The sequence below is a fragment of the Taudactylus pleione genome, unplaced genomic scaffold (genome assembly GCF_031769625.1).
Source record: "Taudactylus pleione unplaced genomic scaffold, aTauple2 ptg000660l, whole genome shotgun sequence".
Taxonomy (NCBI): domain Eukaryota; kingdom Metazoa; phylum Chordata; class Amphibia; order Anura; family Myobatrachidae; genus Taudactylus; species Taudactylus pleione.
Genome location: NW_028285062.1, coordinates 249830 through 273214, shown reverse-complemented (window position 1 = coordinate 273214; position 23385 = coordinate 249830). Strand labels below are relative to the sequence as shown.

The 23385-nt window shown below is 45.6% G+C and overlaps 1 protein-coding gene across 1 annotated transcript in view; it reads right to left on the bottom strand.

Annotated features, from left to right (window-relative positions):
* The window catches only part of TRIP11 (thyroid hormone receptor interactor 11), a 125148-nt gene that overhangs the window by 97194 nt on the left and 4569 nt on the right, over positions 1-23385 (bottom strand). Inside the window, exons 2-4 of the mRNA XM_088455576.1 lie at positions 10145-10215; positions 9947-10057; positions 1525-1791 (exon numbers count right to left, since the gene is read on the bottom strand). Coding sequence (XP_088311702.1) covers positions 1525-1791; positions 9947-10057; positions 10145-10215 — 449 coding nt within the window. The remainder of the gene's footprint in view (positions 1-1524; positions 1792-9946; positions 10058-10144; positions 10216-23385) is intronic.

Sequence of the window (23385 nt, the reverse complement as noted above, 5' to 3'; positions counted from 1 at the left end):
CATTGGGTATCTTTCTTTGAAAAATGACTTTATCTATATAACACGGTATCAAATATTATATTTAACATTGCATTTGTCTGTACTGTTCACCTAATGTTAATTGTTTTTTGTGATGTTGATCTATATACTTGCATTGTACTCCCAGGTCCTCTAGTCCCAGGTCCTACTACACACTAAATAACCCTTTACTCTAATGTTTGTAAATTGACCTTGTATATATATGCACATGTATGTGCGGGTATGTGTGTGTACATATGCGTTTATATATGTACATGTGGGTATGCCCGTATCACATTTTTAATGGTTGGATATGTATAATATGCATTTATGGAATTATATCCCTAATAACACCAGTTTAGCCTTTTTTATGAGTTTCAGTAGCACCAATAATTGCCCATCACTTCAAGTCCTGCCAAGGCTCACTGACAGCTATTATTATATATATCTTGAGCCACACACAAGATGGCCGCCGGCTACTGCCATACTGCCCCACTTCCTGATTATAACAGGACTCACCTGTAGCTGTGGCAATCAGGACTCTGAGACTTCCCCCTAAGCACTGGGTTTTTAAACCCTGAGCTCAGACTATGCTCCAGCACCAGGACACTCTCTGACAGACCAACACTGAGGTAAGACATCCTTTTTTTTCATCTTCCAGGCTCCCACAGCCTCCTTATGCATACTGGTGTAATATATACACCTGGGGATTGTACTGCACATACCCCCATGTACTTGGCCTTTATGTATATGCTGTGTGATACATGACTATCTTTCTGAAATTGTCCCTCCACCTGGTTGCTATTATTATAATCTACATTGGGGCGCACATTCGACCCCTGTATTCTCAATACTAGTTGCTGCATAAAGATTTAGTTTTTTTCTACCGCTGTGAATAGTCTCTTGCAGTGTGGGCTTCTATTGGATATCATGTTACTGTTAGATGAGGCACACCCCTCCCTATATCACATACATATTGATCATGGATTATAACATTTTTGAACTTATGTGTTTTAAAGGACCTGTCAGACTATGAATGCTTACGTTGTTTATATGTACTCCCTTTTAGTGAACCATTGATGTTTAGAAGCTATTGTGCCTTGACAAAGGTCCATATTGGACCGAAACGTTGGCAAATTATGTTGTTTTAATCATTAAATACTGAATAATCTTGCTGAAAATCTGGAGAGTGTTTTTTCTTCTTTCTTGAAGAGGCTAGACTAATATATATATATATATATATATATATATATATATATATATATATATATATATATATATATACACACACACACACACACACACACGACTTGCAGTAGTGGATTATACTTTAAGGGATGTCCAGTCTGTAATAAATAGCGATCCCAGGCTATCGGCAAATCCCCATATAATGATAATACATCGGATTAGAAACCCTCGGGGACACATTATCGTGAAGCAGTTTAGATAAGATTACATATTAGCTCACAATGAGCACAACGGTATCCCACAGCACAGGAAGACCCCCAAACACGGAGCAGGCCTCACCTGTGCCACGTGCCTCCAATGAGCCACCTCCGTCTGCAGCCTGGACACCTCACTAGACAGAGTGTTGATTTCCTGCTGAGACCAGATAACGTCACTGAAGTCCATGGCGTTCTCCTGGAAGCCGGAGGAAGGCGGCTGGATGCTGGACATGAAAGGGGAAGGGTCAGCCGCTTGGAGAGAGACGCTGGACAGCTGCGCCGAGACCTGCGTCTTCTGCATTTCATCCTGCAGGGCGTTCAGCTTGGCTTTCAGGTGACTGATTTCCACCTGAACGGGAGTAACAAACCCTGTTACCGATATAGTGTGCGCACTGCGCTCATACAGCCTGAAAGGAAACGCCAGTGGCCCCAGCAATGATAACTACATATTAATAGAGACTATTATATAACATGAAATAAAGAGCCCATACAAACATCATTTACAGGTGACAGGCCTGGCGCACAGATGCTCCTGAGTTGTATGAATGGAAATAATATGAGATATGGTAAGAACTTACCCTTGTTATCTCTATTTCTACGAAGTCCATAGGGTTCCACAGGATACCTTGGGGTATAGGTGTGACGTCAGTCGCAGGGCACCAAAGAGTTAAGCTTTCAGCCTCCCAGGATGCACTAGGTCCCCCTCCTATACCCCGCCCCCGGGCCAAGGCACCTCAGTTAGTTACCAAGCCATAGGCCGGAGGAGGAGAAGGAAGAGAGAGAACAAAGATCTGGACACATACAAGAATCACATTCTCACCAGAGGGAGACGGAAAACCGGTGACCAGAGCAAAGCCCATCTGCAGCACAGGTGCGACAGTGCGGGAGTCCTGTGGAACCCTATGGACTTAGAAATAGAGATAACAAGGGTAAGTTCTTACCATATCTCATATTTTCTACTTCAGGGTCCATAGGGTATCCACAGGATACCTTGGGGATGTCCCAAAGCAGTATCCTTTAAGGGTGGGGACGCTCCTGTGCAGAAAGGAGAATCCGCCGCCCGAAGGAAGAATCCTGAGAGGCGAAGGTGTCAAACCTGTAATACCTCACGAAGGTATGGACAGAAGACCACGTAGCAGCCTTGCAGATCTGAACTGCCGAGGCACCACGTCGAGCTGCCCACGAAGGACCCACAGACCTAGTGGAATGAGCCTTCAGAGAAGGAGGGACCGGTAGGCCTTCATGAAGATAAGCTTCAGAAATAGCCATACGGATCCAGGCTGCCAAAGTTTGCTTTGAAGCAGGCCAACCCTTTTTACGGAAGCCATAGAGGACAAACAAAGCGTCCGACTTCCTAAACGAAGAAGTGCGGTCAACATAAGTCCTTAAGGCCCGCACAACATCCAAAGAGGCCTCACCCACGGAAAGACCCGGTGAGTTAAAGGCCGGAACAACTATTTCCTCGTTAACATGAAACTGGGAAACAACTTTGGGAAGAAACTCGGGCCGAGTGCGGAGCACTGCCCTGTTCCCATAAAAAACCAAGAAAGGGGGTCTACAAGAAAGAGCCCCTAACTCAGAAACACGTCTGGCCGAAGCAATGGCCAGAAGGAAAACAGTCTTAGCTGTTAGCCATTTAAGATCCACTGAGCCCAGTGGTTCAAACGGCGGTCCTTGGAGAGCCCTCAGGACCACAGCCAAATCCCAAGGCGCCACAGGTGGAACAAAGGGCGGCTGAATGCGGAGAACACCCTGCATAAAGGTGCGCACATCCGGGATTGTAGCAATCCTACGGTGAAACCAGACAGATAGGGCCGAAACCTGTACCTTCAAAGAAGCAAGGCGAAGCCCATGATCTAGTCCCGCTTGCAGGAAGGCGAGAATCCGAGACAGATGAAACTCCCGCGGTGCATAACCTCTCGGTCGACACCACTGGAAGAACGTATGCCACACGCGATGGTATATCCTCGCGGAAGACGGTTTCCGAGCTCGTAACATGGTACGCACCACAGAGCTGGAAAACCCCCGGGACCTCAGCATGGCCGTCTCAACAGCCACGCCGTCAAAGACAGCCGAGTCAGGTCCGGGTGAAGGCAAGGACCCTGAGACAGAAGGTCCGGTCGTAGCGGCAACCGCAGAGGAATGTCCACGGACAGACCCTGAAGGTCTGAGAACCAGTGCCGTCTGGGCCACGCGGGAGCTATCAACAGGAGCGTCCCTCCTTCCTGTTTGAATTTCCGGATTACCCGTGGAAGAAGGGAGACCGGAGGGAACAGGTATGCGAACCGGAACGTCCACCGGACGGACAGAGCATCCACCAGAGACGCCCCTTCGTCTCTTGTGCGAGACCCGTACACCGGCAACTTGTTGTTGTGCCGGGACGCCATGAGGTCGATTTCTGGAAGACCCCACCTGTCCACCAGTAGTTGAAAAACGTCCGGGTGCAGGGACCATTCCCCCGGATGAACGTCCTGGCGACTTAGAAAGTCCGCCTCCCAATTTAGCACTCCCGGGATGAAGACCGCTGATATGGCCGGAAGATTGCGCTCCGCCCAAACCAGGATCCGAGAGACCTCTACGAGAGCCGCCCGACTGCGAGTTCCTCCTTGCCTGTTTATGTAGGCCACGGTGGTAGCGTTGTCCGACTGGACCTGCACCGGGCGACCCTGGAGAAACCGCTGTGCCTGCTGGAGAGCATTGAAGACCGCACGGAGTTCCAAGATATTTATTGGAAGCTCCGCTTCTGTCGGCGTCCACCTGCCCTGGAACAAGTGTGGACCCGAAACTGCTCCCCAGCCCCGAAGACTGGCGTCCGTTGTCAACAGGACCCAATTTGGAACCCAGAATGGACGTCCCTTGTTGAGGTGGGTCGTCTGTAACCACCACGCAAGGGACAGGCGAACCTCCTGTGTGAGCACAATCGTCTGGGACTTCAAAGACTGAGTCAGCCCGTTCCACTTGGACAGGATCAGGTGCTGCAGAGGTCTGGAGTGAAACTGGGCGTATTCCACCATGTCGAACACCGACACCATGGAGCCCAGTAACCTCATCGCCGAGTGTAAGGACACCCGGCGGCTGTGCAGGCAACTGCGCACCCTTGACTGTAAAGCAGAGATCTTGTCCTCCGTCACGAAGATCCTTTGCTGTCCCGAGTCCAATAAGGCTCCAAGATGCAGAATCCTCCGAGACGGGATTAGAGTGGACTTCTGCCAGTTGATTAGCCAGCCGTGCCGTTGCAGCAGTGCAATGGTCAGGTCCAAGTGGCGTAACAGGAGCTCTGGAGATCCTGCCACCAATAACAGGTCGTCCAAATACGGCAACATGCGGACTCCCTGCAGCCGCAGAGAAGCCGCCATGACCGCCATCACCTTGGTGAAAACACGTGGTGCTGTTGCCAGGCCAAAAGGTAACGCCCGAAACTGGAAGTGGTCGCTGCGGATTGCAAACCTGAGGAACTGTTGATGGCGCCAAAGAATAGGGACATGCAGGTAAGCGTCCTGTATGTCCAATGACACCAAGTAGTCCCCAGGTTCCAGCGCCAGAATGATGGACCGTAGGGGCTCCATCCGAAACTTCGGGACCCGCAAAGACTTGTTGAGTGCTTTGAGGTTGAGAATCGGACGATATGACCCATTGGGTTTCTGTACCAAAAATAGATTTGAATAGAAACCCTGGCCCCTCTGGGAGAATGGAACCGCCACTATAACTCCAGCCTGGAGCATAGTGTGCAATACCTTCCACAGCTCCGTAGCCTTGTTCCGGTCTGATGGGAGACCCGTGGTGAAGAAGCGAGCCGGGGGTCTGTGCCGGAAGGAGAGGGCGTATCCGTGGGAAACCACCTCCAGAACCCAAGTGTCTGTCGTAGTGGTCGACCAACACTGGGCGAACTGTAGCAGGCGGCCTCCCACCCTGGGATCCCCCAAAGGGAGGCCCGGACCGTCAGGCCGCAGGCTTGTCATCTGGCTTGGGGGCCGGACGTCTGGCATGCCTGCTTCCGGGGCTTGACCGATTTCTTAGGGCCAGCCTGTCGAGGAAACGACTGTGGTTTGGGCCTGCCCTGGGCCCTAGATGACCGAAAGGACGATGGTCCCGAACCAGAAGGAGCAGCGGCCGACGGGAGACAAGCAGATTTGGCTGCCGCCAGCGTGGCCACAATCTTATCCAGATCCGGACCGAAGAGAACTTCTCCGGTAAACGGCAACGCTTCCAGACCTTTCTTGGAATCTGCGTCCGCCTTCCAGGATCGCAGCCACAAGGTGCGACGAGCAGCTACCGCTGCTGAAGAAATTCTAGACACCAGAGTACTAATGTCTAGAGCCGCCTCGTTGATGTAGGTGGCCGAATCACGGAGATTGCCAATCAACTCCGCCTGTTCGGCCGGACAGTCGGATTCAAAAGAAGCCTCTAATGAATCCGCCCAGCGCTCCATCGCTCTGGCAACCCAGCAAATGGCCATAGCCGGCCGTGCTGCCCCCCCTGCAAGGGAATAAGCGGACTTCAGGCAGATTTCTACCTTGCGGTCCGTAGCATCCTTAAGGGAGGACATGGATGGCATCGGCAATGTGGCACTACGGACAAGACGGGTCACGTGAGAATCCACCTGTGGAGGGGATTCCCACTTAGCAAAATAATTATCCGTGAACGGATAAGCCACCGCCAGGCGTCTCTGCGGCTGGTATCTTTTGCCAGGTTGTTTCCACGCCTCCTCTAAATGGTCCACCAACTGACCCGAAAGAGGAAAGACTGTGGCATCGCCCTTCACATCTTTGAAAAAGGCATACTTAGATTTAGCCGCTGGGGGAACTTCGTCCTCAATCACCAAGGCTGTGCGGACCGCCCGAATAAGTCCAGGAATATATACTTTGGACTTAGCATCAGCGTCCTTAGTATGGAGAGGTTCCTGATCGTAAGGATCAAGAATCTCCCCATCATCAGACGTCCCTTCGTCATCCTCATAAGGAGCGGACAGAGACGCCACCGGCCTTTTATGAGGCCGCATCACAGACTCCCCTTGCAACACATCCGACAAGTGCTGTACAGAACTCGTCAGGGAGTTAACCCACGCTGGCTCCTGAGAACCCGGGAGCGGGGAAATAGGGAGACTGTGGGGTACCACCAATTGTCGTGGGAACCCCTGCATGGGTGACGACACCACAGACTGCTGGGACAAACCCCTCGGAGTAAACGCGGGCTGCGGAGCTGACTGGCCCACTAAAGCTGTTAACGCCTGAGCGAAACAAGCCCAGGGCGGCTCCTGTACCGGTGCTGTAACCGTAATAGGCCGCGCCATGGACAAACACTGCCGGCAAAGGCCCTACGCGCTACCCTCCCCCTCCGCTAACGGTACTTTGCACGTGGTACACTGTAGCCGGAGGGGAAAATCACTTTCAGACATGATGGCACCACGTATGTGACCTCTCTCACCAATTAAGTATTAAATAGGCGAGAGACCACCCTGCAGCACTGCACCGCAAGGGCTTTAGCAGAAGAACAGGGACAGTAATAAAGCTGACAGTTTAGAGAAGAAAAGTTACAGGCAGCAGCGCTAGCACAGTCACATACAATGCAGAGAAATAACAATTCCTGCACTAACAGCGCTGATTACTCAACTACACAGACACAGGGCCTGGTAGGACACAGCGCTGCATACACAGACCTGAGCCACAGCGGAGGAGAGGTATGCGGGGGGACCCAGACCACGATGCTTCCGTCCAGCGCTTCCAGCAGCGTTCACCATGCGTTCTGGAGAAGATGGCCGCCGAGGAGCAGAGAGGAGGCTGGCCTGGGGGAGGAGCGCTGCCACAGGACCAGTCGGCAGCATGCAGAGAGGGCTGTGTGCAGCGGGGGAGGCGCCGGCTGTGAGACAGGGAAGGCGCGCTCCCCTGGCATGCATTTAACCCCTGGGACGCCGCAGCGCTACCGCTCTGCTGCGGTCCGCTGTCCCAGGGGGTAGTGGAAGCGCAGGTTGGTCGCCTGGCTCCACGCTGCAGCCAGTCCCCAGGGAGCCCCCTGCCTGGGGACTTAGGACCATGTGATCAGCGGGGACCCACCGCGGGACCCCGCTGCTTACCTCTGTCCCCCTTGAATCCGGCCATGGTCCGGAGCATCTGGGGTCACCGCTAGCTGTGACCCCAGACGCCCACCAGCATCCCCGGATCAGTACCGGCGTTCTGGTACCGGCGGGGTGTAGGGAAGACAGCATGGACGTCAGGACTGACTGTCCATGCTGTTCATCCAGATGTGCAGCCACAGCTGCATGAAGAAAAAGCTTCAGGGGCTCTTCTAGCCCCCACTCCAACAGGTGCACCCGACTCCGGCCGGGCACCAAACTAAACTGAGGTGCCTTGGCCCGGGGGCGGGGTATAGGAGGGGGACCTAGTGCATCCTGGGAGGCTGAAAGCTTAACTCTTTGGTGCCCTGCGACTGACGTCACACCTATACCCCAAGGTATCCTGTGGATACCCTATGGACCCTGAAGTAGAAAAGAGGATTTTTGGTACTTGCGTAAAATACATCTCTCCAAATTCATGTAAGGGACACTTGCAGCTGTAGAGGCATCTCAGGATGTAACTACCAAAGAAGTCTACTAACTGGCACAGCACCAAACAGCCGGGACTAAAGTAGTCACTATTAGGATGGCGGGGCAGTCCCATAATATCTGCATCTTTAGCCCCTCCCCTTTAGAATGTAAGCTCTCACGAGCAGGGCCCTCGACCCTCACGTGCTTCTCCTCCACCTACTTCTACTATCATTTTCGCCTAACTCCCCCAATTGGCACCTAACACTTGGTTGCGGACGCCCTGCTACTTGTGTTATGCAGCTATGTGTATAAACCATGTCCTTGTCGTGCATTGTTTTGTATTACTATTAACTGTTTCTCTTGTGTGCTCATTTATGTACTATGTTAGGTGCTGCGGAACCTTTGTGGCACCATATAAAGGATAATAATAATAATGATGACTAACTTAGGGACTTCCCAAAGCTGTCCCTAGGGGAGGGTGCAATCAGCAAAGCCACGAAAGACAAACAACCATACACGATTACATATTACAGGGAATCCACAGGGAATCTGTCTAGCCAGGGCCCTATAGCACAACATACAGGAAGCTCTTGCCAATCTGGAACAAGTGATCACATGGTCCTTTAAATTAACGACAGATAAATAATTCCGTTGGAACACAACCCAAAGCTCCAAGCTATGCCTGACCAGACTGTGGCAGCCTAAGGGACCGGAAAAACACTGAGCACAGAAAAACAAAGACCGACCAAGGGCACAAATCATAAAGAAGGAATATTACAAAGTACTGACTGGAACTAGGGCTGCCGAGGCATCCATCCCTGCTAAGGCACTCAGCAAAGGGTCATATGGAGGAGAAACTACATTACAGAAGAGTTGCAGTTTGAGTGCCAAATCCTGCATTTCCCCCTCTATACCCCAAGGTTAGTAGTGTCCCCCAAAGAGGATTTAAGAGGAAAAAAGACAGCCGCAGCATTGCACTATAGCAGCGGGCACCAATAACACCCGAAAAAAGAGCATAAACATTCAATTGCACTGGTCATAATTATTTTTTTTATTATTTTAGAATTTAATTTTCATTCTATTATTTTTATTTATTTTTATTTTATTTCATTATAATTGTTTCAAAGTGGTTTTGCAGGTACAACTCACATAATTCATTTAGTAACTTGTGCATGGGACAGCCATTTATCACATTGATTTTTCCATAACATCCTACAGTTACACATTATTTTGATCCAATCTACCAAGCGCTTCCCACACTGCAAAATTTTCGTTCTATTGAAAAATGGAAAGTACGCAAGCAGCTACAGAATTTTAGGTGTGCCATTATTATTATTTCCATGAAACTTCCTGCAGTCTGACCGGGTGCTGGGCACTTCCTGCAGGCTCACCGGGTGCTGGGCACTTCCTGCAGGCTCACCGGGTGCTCGGCAATTCCTGCAGGCTCACCGGGTGCTCGGCAATTCCTGCAGGCTCACCGGGTGCTGGGCACTCATTTCCTGCAGGCTCACCGGGTGCTGGGCACTCACTTCCTGCAGTCTGACCGGGTGCTGGGCACTCACTTCCTGCAGTCTGACCGGGTGCTGGGCACTCACTTCCTGCAGTCTGACCGGGTGCTGGGCACTTCCTGCAGTCTGACCGGGTGCTGGGCACTTCCTGCAGTCTGACCGGGTGCTGGGCACTTCCTGCAGTCTGACCGGGTGCTGGGCACTTCAGAGGCCAGGAATCTGCATCCACAGACGCTGGCCTTGTTTCTCCCAGGAAACGGTGACAACATGGCCAATCCCCCGCTCCATCCCCCTCAAACACCGCAGCGTAATCGCAGGATCCGTTCTGCACACGTGCAGGCGCAGACCCATAACCATTGGATGAACGTTCATCTCTGAATCAGGTCCACTACCCACAAACAGACATCTGTTACTCTCTGTATCAGAAGCATATCACCTATGTGACTATGTATATGCCATGCAGTATTGCACTACACCTCTTTCTGTTGTAGCCGATTCCTGTAGTCCAGAGACTGCTGCTTCACTTGTAGCTCAGCCGCCTCCAGCTTGTCCTCCAGCTCTGTGCACGCCCTCCGCAGCCTGTCATTCTGCACACAAGACAGAAGCAGTGTGAGCGATGGGAAGAGGCAGGACAGAGGGAAGGACCCACACACACACACAAACACTGCACTCACCTCTGGTCTCTGCATAGACTGCATGCTCTCTGCCTCTCGCAGATTAGACACGTGCAGCTCCGGAGTAACACCTACAAGAAAATGACAGCAACTATCAGAAAATCAGCAACTACAAACCCAAACTCTAAAGCGATCTAACCAGTGGTGTCCAAATCCGGCCAGTGGACGCATGTGCATTTACAAATCGTTGCTCATATTAATTCAATGATTACTACAAACTGAAAGGGAAGCAAACAAAAACGTGATCCTCAATCTGGGCAATTTTTTACATCTTTTGTACTTACCAGTAAATCCCTTTCTTTGCATCCTCCTGGGGGACACTGCTACCATGGGGTGCTGGGTGAGACCATGGGACCCGATACTTAGAGAGCTATAGCTTTAACAGAAGCTCCTCCCCTCCGCAACCCCCTGAAGGCAGTACAGAGGGTCAGTAACACCAGGTATACTGAATTAATCAACCACGCAATAGTCTACCTAATAGGACAGATATTACATATAATGTAGGTAGGATATGTGCTGGATATACTACCTAATAGGACAGATATTATTTATTTATTAACAGTTTCTTATATAGCGCAGCATATTCCGTTGCGCTTTACAATTGTCAACATTGATAGAACAAAACTGGGTAATAACAGACAGATATATAGGTAGGTAGGCCCTGCTCGCAAGCTTACAATCTATATTACATATAATGTACCTAGGATATGTGCTGGATATACTACCTAATAGGACAGATATTACATATAATGTACCTAGGATATGTGCTGGATATACTACCTAATAGGACAGATATTATATATAATGTACCTAGGATATGTGCTGGATATACTACCTAATAGGACAGATATTACATATAATGTACCTAGGATATGTGCTGGATATACTACCTAATAGGAGAGATATTACATATAATGTAGGTAGGATATGTGCTGGATATACTACCTAATAGGACAGATATTACATATAATGTAGGTAGGATATGTGCTGGATATACTACCTAATAGGACAGATATTACATATAATGTACCTAAGATATGTGCTGGATATACTACCTAATAGGACAGATATTACATATAATGTAGGTAGGATATGTGCTGGATATACAACCTAATAGGACAGATATTACATATAATGTAGGTAGGAATATGTGCTGGATATACTACCTAATAGGACGGATATTACATATAATGTACCTAGGATATGTGCTGGATATACTACCTAATAGGACAGATATTACATATAATGTACCTAGGATATGTGCTGGATATACTACCTAATAGGACAGATATTATTTATTTATTAACAGTTTCTTATATAGCGCAGCATATTCCGTTGCGCTTTACAATTGTCAACATTGATAGAACAAAACTGGGTAATAACAGACAGATATATAGGTAGGTAGGCCCTGCTCGCAAGCTTACAATCTATATTACATATAATGTACCTAGGATATGTGCTGGATATACTACCTAATAGGACAGATATTACATATAATGTACCTAGGATATGTGCTGGATATACTACCTAATAGGACAGATATTATATATAATGTACCTAGGATATGTGCTGGATATACTACCTAATAGGACAGATATTACATATAATGTACCTAGGATATGTGCTGGATATACTACCTAATAGGACAGATATTACATATAATGTACCTAGGATATGTGCTGGATATACTACCTAATAGGACAGATATTATATATAATGTACCTAGGATATGTGCTGGATATACTACCTAATAGGACAGATATTACATATAATGTACCTAGGATATGTGCTGGATATACTACCTAATAGGACAGATATTACATATAATGTAGGTAGGATATGTGCTGGATATACTACCTAATAGGACAGATATTACATATAATGTAGGTAGGATATGTGCTGGATATACTACCTAATAGGACAGATATTACATATAATGTACCTAAGATATGTGCTGGATATACTACCTAATAGGACAGATATTACATATAATGTAGGTAGGATATGTGCTGGATATACAACCTAATAGGACAGATATTACATATAATGTAGGTAGGAATATGTGCTGGATATACTACCTAATAGGACGGATATTACATATAATGTACCTAGGATATGTGCTGGATATACTACCTAATAGGACAGATATTACATATAATGTACCTAGGATATGTGCTGGATATACTACCTAATAGGACAGATATTACATATAATGTAGGTAGGATATGTGCTGGATATACTACCTAATAGGACAGATATTACATATAATGTAGGTAGGATATGTGCTGGATATACTACCTAATAGGACGGATATTACATATAATGTACCTAGGATATGTGCTGGATATACTACCTAATAGGACAGATATTACATATAGTGTACCTAGGATATGTGCTGGATATACTACCTAATAGGACAGATATTACATATAATGTACCTAGGATATGTGCTGGATATACTACCTAATAGGACAGATATTACATATAATGTAGGTAGGATATGTGCTGGATATACTACCTAATAGGACAGATATTACATATAATGTAGGTAGGATATGTGCTGGATATACTACCTAATAGGACAGATATTATATATAATGTACCTAGGATATGTGCTGGATATACTACCTAATAGGACAGATATTACATATAATGTACCTAGGATATGTGCTGGATATACTACCTAATAGGACAGATATTACATATAATGTACCTAGGATATGTGCTGGATATACTACCTAATAGGACAGATATTATATATAATGTACCTAGGATATGTGCTGGATATACTACCTAATAGGACAGATATTACATATAATGTACCTAGGATATGTGCTGGATATACTACCTAATAGGACAGATATTACATATAATGTAGGTAGGATATGTGCTGGATATACTACCTAATAGGACAGATATTACATATAATGTAGGTAGGATATGTGCTGGATATACTACCTAATAGGACAGATATTACATATAATGTACCTAAGATATGTGCTGGATATACTACCTAATAGGACAGATATTACATATAATGTAGGTAGGATATGTGCTGGATATACAACCTAATAGGACAGATATTACATATAATGTAGGTAGGAATATGTGCTGGATATACTACCTAATAGGACGGATATTACATATAATGTACCTAGGATATGTGCTGGATATACTACCTAATAGGACAGATATTACATATAATGTACCTAGGATATGTGCTGGATATACTACCTAATAGGACAGATATTACATATAATGTAGGTAGGATATGTGCTGGATATACTACCTAATAGGACAGATATTACATATAATGTAGGTAGGATATGTGCTGGATATACTACCTAATAGGACGGATATTACATATAATGTACCTAGGATATGTGCTGGATATACTACCTAATAGGACAGATATTACATATAGTGTACCTAGGATATGTGCTGGATATACTACCTAATAGGACAGATATTACATATAATGTACCTAGGATATGTGCTGGATATACTACCTAATAGGACAGATATTACATATAATGTAGGTAGGATATGTGCTGGATATACTACCTAATAGGACAGATATTACATATAATGTACCTAAGATATGTGCTGGATATACTACCTAATAGGACAGATATTACATATAATGTAGGTAGGATATGTGCTGGATATACTACCTAATAGGACAGATATTACATATAATGTAGGTAGGATATGTGCTGGATATACTACCTAATAGGACGGATATTACATATAATGTACCTAGGATATGTGCTGGATATACTACCTAATAGGACAGATATTACATATAGTGTACCTAGGATATGTGCTGGATATACTACCTAATAGGACAGATATTACATATAATGTAGTTAGGATATGTGCTGGATATACTACCTAATAGGACAGATATTACATATAATGTAGGTAGGATATGTGCTGGATATACTACCTAATAGGACAGATATTACATATAATGTACCTAGGATATGTGTTGGATATTATACTACCTAATAGGACAGATATTACATATAATGTACATAGGATATGTGCTGGATATACTACCTAATAGGATGGATTTAAATGTAATGTACAGGGGGGCACTGCTGGATAATTTTTTAATTGCCGCGCCAACATCAAGGCTATGGGCAAGTACAAACGAAAGTGGCCCTTAGGAACACAACCTCCTTCTCCTCTGAGACCTCTCGGTTAAGGGGCCTATCCATTAGCAGCTAAATTGAACGACTGAACGATATATCGTTCAGTCATTCAATTTCTCTGCTAATGGATAGGCCCTGAACGATGACAGATGCGCACTCCCGCGGCCTATAAATTGTGTCTTTTGTCTCTCCAACATGTTGGTCAATTATCGCTTATCGCTGCCAGATATTAGAAATATCTGGCAGTTTATAAGCAGTAAACGACAAACGATAATTTTTATGAAAATTCATAGAAACATTAAAAAAAAATCCACTCCCTGAATGATGTCATACAATATCGTTCGTAAAATCTGTCATGTACATGATGGATATCTGTCACCGCAGCCCCAGGAGTTTTCAAGGGATAAATCTTTTCTCTTTCATCGTAGAGAAAGATCTGCTAATGGATAGGCCTCTTATCACTCTCAATTGTTTACTTGGTCTCCCCATAACTTAGCCATTAGTGTGACCTTAGGGCCTGATTCAGACCCACTCGCAAGCGGCTGTCCGCTCGCAAGTGGGTCGATGGTGTGGACTGCGCATGCGCACGACGGCGGGAGCTCCGCCGTGCACATGCGCCAGACGCGACGAGCGAAGGACTTTCCTTCGCTCGTTGTGTCTGATCAAAGGGGGCGTGCTGTCGATGTTGATTGACAGCACGCCCCCTTTGGTGGGCGTGCCAGGGCGTGCCTCCCAGACGGGGGCGTTCCCAAGGGAACGCCTACCGTCAGAAGCCGGCCCACTGACATCACTAGTGATGTCAGTGGGAGTGATTTTGGCTCTGATAGAGCCAAAATCACTCAGGGCCTTGCGGTTGAGAAACTCAACCGCAGGCTCCGGCTCGCAGTGGCGATGGTCGCGATGGTCAAGACCATCGCGGCCATCAACCTGCACGCTCGTATAGGCTGTGGGTGGTGACCCACAGCTATACGAGCGTCCAGGAGGACGCTCCATAATTATGGAGGACGGCCCTCATTCAGAGCGTGCGCTCTGCTCAGAGCGTCCGGCTCTGAATGAGGGCCCTAGTCTTTTGTTACATTAGGCTTCCCCATTGCCATTGTGCACATTGCAGACCCTACACTGCTTCTATTCTGAGACCTCTCAGTTACACACTCTCATTGCAGACCCTACACTGCTTCTATTCTGAGACCTCTCAGTTACACACTCTCATTGCAGACCCTACACTGCTTCTATTCTGAGACCTCTCAGTCACACACTCTCACTGCAGACCCTACACTGCTTCTATGTGCTTGCGTGGGTTTCCTCCGGGTACTCCGGTTTCCTCCCACACTCCAAAAATATACTGGTAGGTTAATTGGCTCCTAACAAAAATTACCCCTAGTGTGTGTATGTGTGCACATGTGATAGGGAATATAGATTGTAAGCTCCACTGGGGCAGGGACTGATGTGAATGGCCGAATATTCTCTGTAAAAGCGCTGCGGAATATGTGTGCGCTATATAAATAACTGGTAATAATAATAATAATAATAATATTCTGAGACCTCTCAGTTACACACTCTCATTGCAGACCCTACACTGCTTCTATTCTGAGACCTCTCAGTTACACACTCTCATTGCAGACCCTACACTGCTTCTATTCTGAGACCTCTCAGTTACACACTCTCATTGCAGACCCTACACTGCTTCTATTCTGAGACCTCTCAGTTACACACTCTCATTGCAGACCCTACACTGCTTCTATTCTGAGACCTCTCAGTTACACACTCTCATTGCAGACCCTACACTGCTTCTATTCTGAGACCTCTCAGTTACACACTCTCATTGCAGACCCTACACTGCTTCTATTCTGAGACCTCTCAGTTACACACTCTCATTGCAGACCCTACACTGCTTCTATTCTGAGACCTCTCAGTTACACACTCTCATTGCAGACCCTACACTGCTTCTATTCTGAGACCTCTCGGTCGCACTCACCCAAATTGCCGATTTGTAACTCTCAGCTGTTAATTTGGTGACTTTCCTTTGTTCTAATGCTCCATTATTGTCTCCCATGCCTCTACAGCTCATCGCAACACACAAATTACTTTTCTGCTTTTCCATTGTATTCACCTAAATCCTACTGATCTATATAACCAGAGTAGTCTTCCCTTTTTCATTCCTTTGTTTTTCTTGTTTGGTTGTATATATATATATAGTTTCTCTCTTTCTGAGTTTCTGTCCCCTGTGTTCTCTGTGTGATATAGAGACTCCCCCACTGTAATGTTCTGCATTCTCCCTCTTACACACAGCTCCGCCTGGTACATTCACCTTTTATTCTCCTAAGGGGCACATCCACTAGCAGATGAGGTAACGACAGTACGACTACGATAGCCATCCCCCACCCCCTGCAGTGCCTACACTGAACGATCAGTCACTCAGTGCAGACTCCCTCCCTCATCCCTGAACATGGCCAATTGGTCGTTATCGGCAGATTGACCGGCATGTTCTGGCGATGATTGATGACGGAAACGACCAGCGGGAGCGCGCATCGCTGTTTGTTTTCAACATTTTCATGCCCGATTAATGAGCGATTGCACGATTACGATGTCGTAATCGTGCAATCACTCATTAATGTCTGTTAGCGGATACGCACTATTACAGTTTAAGTTACACCTGGTCTGCGCGCCAGAGATGGCCATGTTTGGTTGGTTGGGAGAAATGAGAGAAATGATTGAAGCGTAGACATTTTATTACATTGTTGTCACCATGGCTGTGGCTATTGGCTCTTATCAAATGTCACCTGCTTGATGTGTCGCCTCTATTTGTACCGAATTTGCTGCGTCCTTTTCTCCTTACACCTTCACGATGCATCTAGGTTTTCTCCATATGCTATAGAATGCTCACCACACATTATTGCTGACAATTTTTGTATCCATTTTTATTTTGCGATACGGTTCTTTGCCTACTATTGTTTATTTGGGGGGGGCATTCAAATGTTTTTTGCGCTCCCGTTCTTAATGGGCGCCCGATGGAGTAATTCAATCGTTTCTCCAATCAGGAGCAAATAACTGCGGGAGCCCACATTTCTGCCTCCCTCCTGAGGTGGCGAGCAAAAATGAGCAAAAAGTTTGGGCGACCAAATGGAACTTTTTGCATCACGCCCATTGGTTTAACCTGGGCACATCTTTATTTATCCCCTTCCCATATGCAGCAGCTGCTGCTCTTATCTATCCTACACCTTTATACACTTCACCTTTACTCATTAGAGTGATGCCCTGGGGCGGCTCAGCTGGGCTGATTTGGGGGGTGTCCTGCGCTCTGGATTTCAACCCCAGTATATTAGGGACCTACCCTCAGAGGTTACCTGGGCGCAGTGGGTAGGCCCATAACCATGGCCATGATTATGCCAAAACCTCTATTTTATTATTTGCTAAATTCTATTGAAATATGTATTACTATATATAATGAGTAATGTTGGGAGTTGTGCCTCTATAATTCTTCCTTTTGTGTGTTATAATTAATGGGCACCAAAAACAAATTTAACTGTTACATTGGGAGCCCTTTAATTATTGCTGCCCAAAACAATAAATTAATTGCCCCATCCATGCTGTGCTTTAAGAAGAAAAAAAAAGTTTAAATAAAATATATAGGGGGTCTGAGTCACAAGCAAGACAGCAACATAGAGTGCATGGAATAAATGTATGTAATTAGTGTTTTAAGATTTAAAAGTTACACATTTGCAGTGGTCTGAAAACACGTCGGTTAGCAATTCAATAATATCACATCATCAAGCACTCTGAATTTATCTCCAAGGTCACACCAAGCAGGGAATGTATGACAACAGGGATCCCAGAGCCCAGGAGGAATACAAGCAGCTGTCAGACTGTCTGCCCCAGGCAGTGTGTACTTCCTGTCTGCAGAGATTACACAGCCCATAACAAGCATTGGGATCTGAAAGCATTGCACAGTGGATTATACAGTGCATCCGGAAAGTATTCACAATGATTCACTTTTTCCACATTTTGTTATGTTACAGCCTTATTCCAAAATGGAATAAATTCATTTTTGTCCTCAAAATTCTACACACAATACCCCATAATGACGTGTAAAATGTTTTTTTGAGATTTTTGCAAATTTAATTTAAAAAAAAAAAGAAATCACATGTACAGTCAGGTGCATAAATATTGGGACATTGACAGAATTTTCATATTTTGGCCTCTATTCACCACCACAATGGCTTTGAAATGAAACAAACAAGATGTGCTTTACCTGCAGACTTTCAGATTTAATTTGAGGGTAATTACATCCAAATCAGGTGAACGGTGTAGGAATTACAACGGTTTCTATATGTGCCTCCCACTTTTTAAGGGGCCGAAAGTAATGGGACTATCAACTCAAAAGCTATTTCATGGACAGGTGTGGTTTATTCCCTCGTTATTTCATTATGAATTAAGCAGGTAAAAGGTCTGGAGTTGATTCTAGGTGTGACATTTGCATTTGGAATCAGTTGCTGTCGACTCTCAATAGGAGATCCAAAGAGCTGTCACTATCAGTGAAGCAAGCCATCATTAGGCTGAAAAATCAAAACAAACCCATCAGAGAGATAGCAAAAACATTAGGTGTGGCCAAATCCACTGTTTGGAACATTCTTAAAAAGAAAGAACGCACCGGAGAGCTCAGCAACACCAAAAGACCTGGAAGACTACGGAAAACAACTGTGGTGGATGACAGAAGAATTATTTCCCTGGTGAAGAAAAACCCCTTCACAACAGTTGGCCAAATCAAGAACACTCTCCAGGAAGTAGGTGTATATGTGTCAAAGTCAACAATCAAGAGAAGACTTCACAAGAGTGAATATAGAGGGTTCACCACAAGATGTTAACCATTGGTGAGCCACAAAAACAGGAAGACCAGATTAGAGTTTGCCAAACAACATCTAAAAAAGCCATTACAGTTCTGGAACAACATCCTATGGACAAAGATCAACTTGTACCAGAGTGATGGGAAGAGAAGAGTATGGAGAAGGAAAGGAACTGCTCATGATCCAAAACATACCACCTCATCAGTGAAGCATGGTGGTGGTAGTGTCATGGCGTGGGCATGTATGGCTGCCAATGGAACTGGTTCCCTTGTATTTATTGATGATGTGACTGCTGACAAAAGCAGCAGAATGAATTCTGAAGTGTTTCAGGCAATATTATATGCTCATATTCAGTCAAATGCTTCAGAACTCATTGGACGGCGCTTCACAATGCAGATGGACAATGACCTGAAGCATACTGCAAAAGCAACCAAAGAGTATTTTAAGGCTAAAAAGTGGAATGTTATGCAATGGCCAAGTCAATCCCCTGACCTGAATCCGATTGAGCATGCATTTCACTTGATGAAGACAAAACTGAAGGGAAAATGCCCCAAGAACAAGCAGGAACTGAAGACATTTGCAGTAGAGGCCTGGCAGAGCATCACCAGAGATGAAACCCAGCGTCTGGTGATGTCTATGCGTTCCAGACTTCAGGCTGTAATTGCCTGCAAAGGATTTGCAACAAAGTATTAAAAAGTGAAAGTTAGATTTAGGATTGTTTAGTTTGTCCCATTACTTTTGGCCCCTTAAAAAGTGGGAGGCACATATAGAAACCGTTGTAATTCCTACACCGTTCACCTGATTTGGATGTAATTACCCTCAAATTAAATCTGAAAGTCTGCAGTTAAAGCACATCTTGTTTGTTTCATTTCAAAGCCATTGTGGTGCTGAATAGAGGCCAAAATATGAAAATTCTGTCAATGTCCCAATATTTATGCACCTGACTGTACGTAAGTATTCACAACCTTTGCGTTGTGAATACTTTCCGGATGCACTGTACACTACAACATTAGACTGCTATTTACAAGTGAAAAAATCATAAAAAAGCAATATACAGATATACCAAATAAAGTACAAATCACTGTCAAACAGAGCTTAGATCAATCGCATACAACACACAGGGCTCAAATATATTTGTACACAACAGACCTTATAGTATGTAGCGTGCAGAGCTCAGACCCCAGTCCCTGTAGCGTGCAGAGCTCAGACCCCAGTCCCTGTAGCGTGCAGAGCTCAGACCCGGCCTAGCCCATGTAGCGTGCAGATTACAACTTCGTATTGAAGGTAAAAACTTCATAAAACCGAAAGGATCAGAGAACTACTCTACTTAGAAATTTGCAATAGAAATGCAATTAAGGTGTGAGTAAGCATGGAAGGTTACAATTGATCCAGGAGACAACCCCAATCCTGATGAGATAGATAGAGCCATAGGAACCATTGGCTTAGCTGTAGAACAGCAAGAATATTCAATGGGAAGCCAAATACAAAGGACATGTCGGTAGCCCAGCAAACAACTTAGGAAGATAAGGGTCTTATGAGGTGAATAACTCTCAGACGCACTTTGTAAAGGATTAAACTAAGTGAGTGCAAGAATATGAATTAATATATTGATAAGATGTTGTCCATCACCCAGCAATCGCCGTCCGCTGGAGTCAAGGTAGACAACGAAGAGCTCGCTATGGCTATGTTGTAGAACCTGACCCCAGAATTCGATTTTCTGCTAGTGGCATTAATACCACTGCATTAATTACTGATATCATAAGGTCAAAGTTGCTATGATTCCAAGACCAGGTACCTGTGGACAATATTGCTGGAACATCTGCCTTATATACTAAGGACACCAAGTTTAAAAAAACTAAAGTACAAATGCTTTATATTTGCCACCAAGTGGGTCACAAGGCTTCAAAATGCAGAATAAAAGACCAAAGTAGTATGCAGAAAAAGCGTTACAATAAAAGCGAGTCAGCTCTGAACATAGCGGACAGTCATAGGAGAGACTGCTGGTAGATGGACTCGGGCCACCAGTAATTTTAGTTGCATTGAAACATGGTTCAACTCATTCAGTGAATGTGAACCCGTTACAGTCAAAGGAATTGAGGAAAAATGAGCTCACATCATCTCAAGTCGGGAAAATTACAATGAACCCTAAAAATCAAAGGCAAAACTATAGTCACAGATATTGTAGAAGTGTTTTTTGTACCAGATCTTGGTACTAATTTAATTGCCATCCGTATCGTTGAGTAGAAAAACTACAAAAGCCACTGTGCAGAAGGCAAGTGTACAGTGCGTAATAAGAAAGAGACAATTCTAGTTACTGTTACTGGATGCCAGCAACTGTATGTTTTAGATACTGAGCAGTGTTATGCGATGGCTGCTGCTGACTGTAGACAAACTATGGACCTGTGGCATAGGCGAATAAGACAATTAGGGAATGAGAATGAACAAAAACTTCAATGGATGGGGACAGGAATGACTATGAGCAATCCTGATCGTCCGGTGTGTAACAGTTGCATCAATGGTAAGCAAACCCAATGTCCCTTCCTGAAATCAGCATATAGAGTTGGTGCACACAATGTATGTGGTCCTATGGAGTAGGCTAGTTTAGTGGATTCAGGTACTTCATGACACTAATAGACAATTTTACAAGGCTGACCCATGTATACTTCCTTAGGGGGCGATTCAATTGTTTTTCAAGTTGCAGCAATTAATGGGCGCCCAATGTTGCAACTCAATTGTTTGTGAGCGCCCATTAATTATAGCACTTGTCATACCCAATCAAACGACTGAACCAGTCTAAAGTCCAGGTTAGGACGCCCAAACCATGGACTTTTCACATATTTCTGCAAGCTGAAATGCCGGTGGCTGTTCGCGCCTGTACAGAGCAACAATTGAATTGCAACGTCGGGCATCCGGCACTGACAGTTGCTGGACAAAACATTTGACTCAACCTCTAAAAACAAAAATTTAAGTAATACACAAAATTGCAGACTACAATTTGGTAGAAACTCAAACGGGTTAAAAACTAGAGACTTTAAACCATGAAAGCCAACAGCGAACAAAGGCCCTCATTCAGAGCTGGACGCTCTGAGCAGAGCGCTCGCTCTGAATGAGGGCCGTCCTCCATAAAAATGGAGCGTCCTCCTGGACGCTCGTATAGCTGTGGGTCACCACCCACAGCACATACGAGCGTGCAGGATGATGGTCGCGATGGTCTTGACCATCGCCAGTGCGACCAGAAGCCTGTGGTCGGGGTTTTCGACCACAAGCCCTGGAGTGATTTTGGCTCTATCAGAGCCAAAATCACTCCCACTGACATCACTAGTGATGTCAGTGGGGCCGGCTTCTGACGGTAGGCGTTCCCTTGGGAACGCCTCCGTCTGGCAGGCACGCCCCCGGCACGCCCACCAAAGGGGGCGTGCTGTCAATCAACATCGACAGCATGCCCCCTTTGATCAGACACAACGAGCGAAGGAAAGTCCTTCGCTCGTCGCGCATGCGCACGACGGAGCTCCCTCCGTCGTGCGCATGCGCAGTGCACACCATCGACCCACTTGCGAGCGGACAGCCGCTTGCGAGTGGGTCTGAATGAGGCCCAAAGATTTCAACAAGACAAAGGGAAACCCCAATATAGTGAGGAATTTGCCAATATTGCATTCTTAAGGTGGGTACACACCTGACAGACATATCAACAAATGATGGTCGTTCATACATACTGAACGCCCATCATCTGCTTGTGCCCTCGGGTCCCGGCGGCCAGGACCCGGCAGCTGGTGGGCCGGTCGGGGCGTGTCCCGTCTCCTTCCTCGCGGCTGCTGCTCTGTGTGTACGGAAAGACATACAGTCAGGTGCATAAATATTGGGACATTGACAGAATATTCATATTTTGGCCTCTATTCACCACCACAATGGCTTTGAAATGAAACAAACAAGATGTGCTTTAACTGCAGACTTTCAGATTTAATTTGAGGGTAATTACATCCAAATCAGGAATTACAACGGTTTCTATATGTGCCTCCCACTTTTTAAGGGGCCAAAAGTAATGGGACAAACTAAACAATCCTAAATCTAACTTTCACTTTTTAATACTTTGTTGCAAATCCTTTGCAGGCAATTATAGCCTGAAGTCTGGAACACATAGACATCACCAGACACTGGGTTTCATCCCTGGTGATGCTCTGCCAGGCCTCTACTGCAAATGTCTTCAGTTCCTGCTTGTTCTTGGGGCATTTTCCCTTCATCAAGT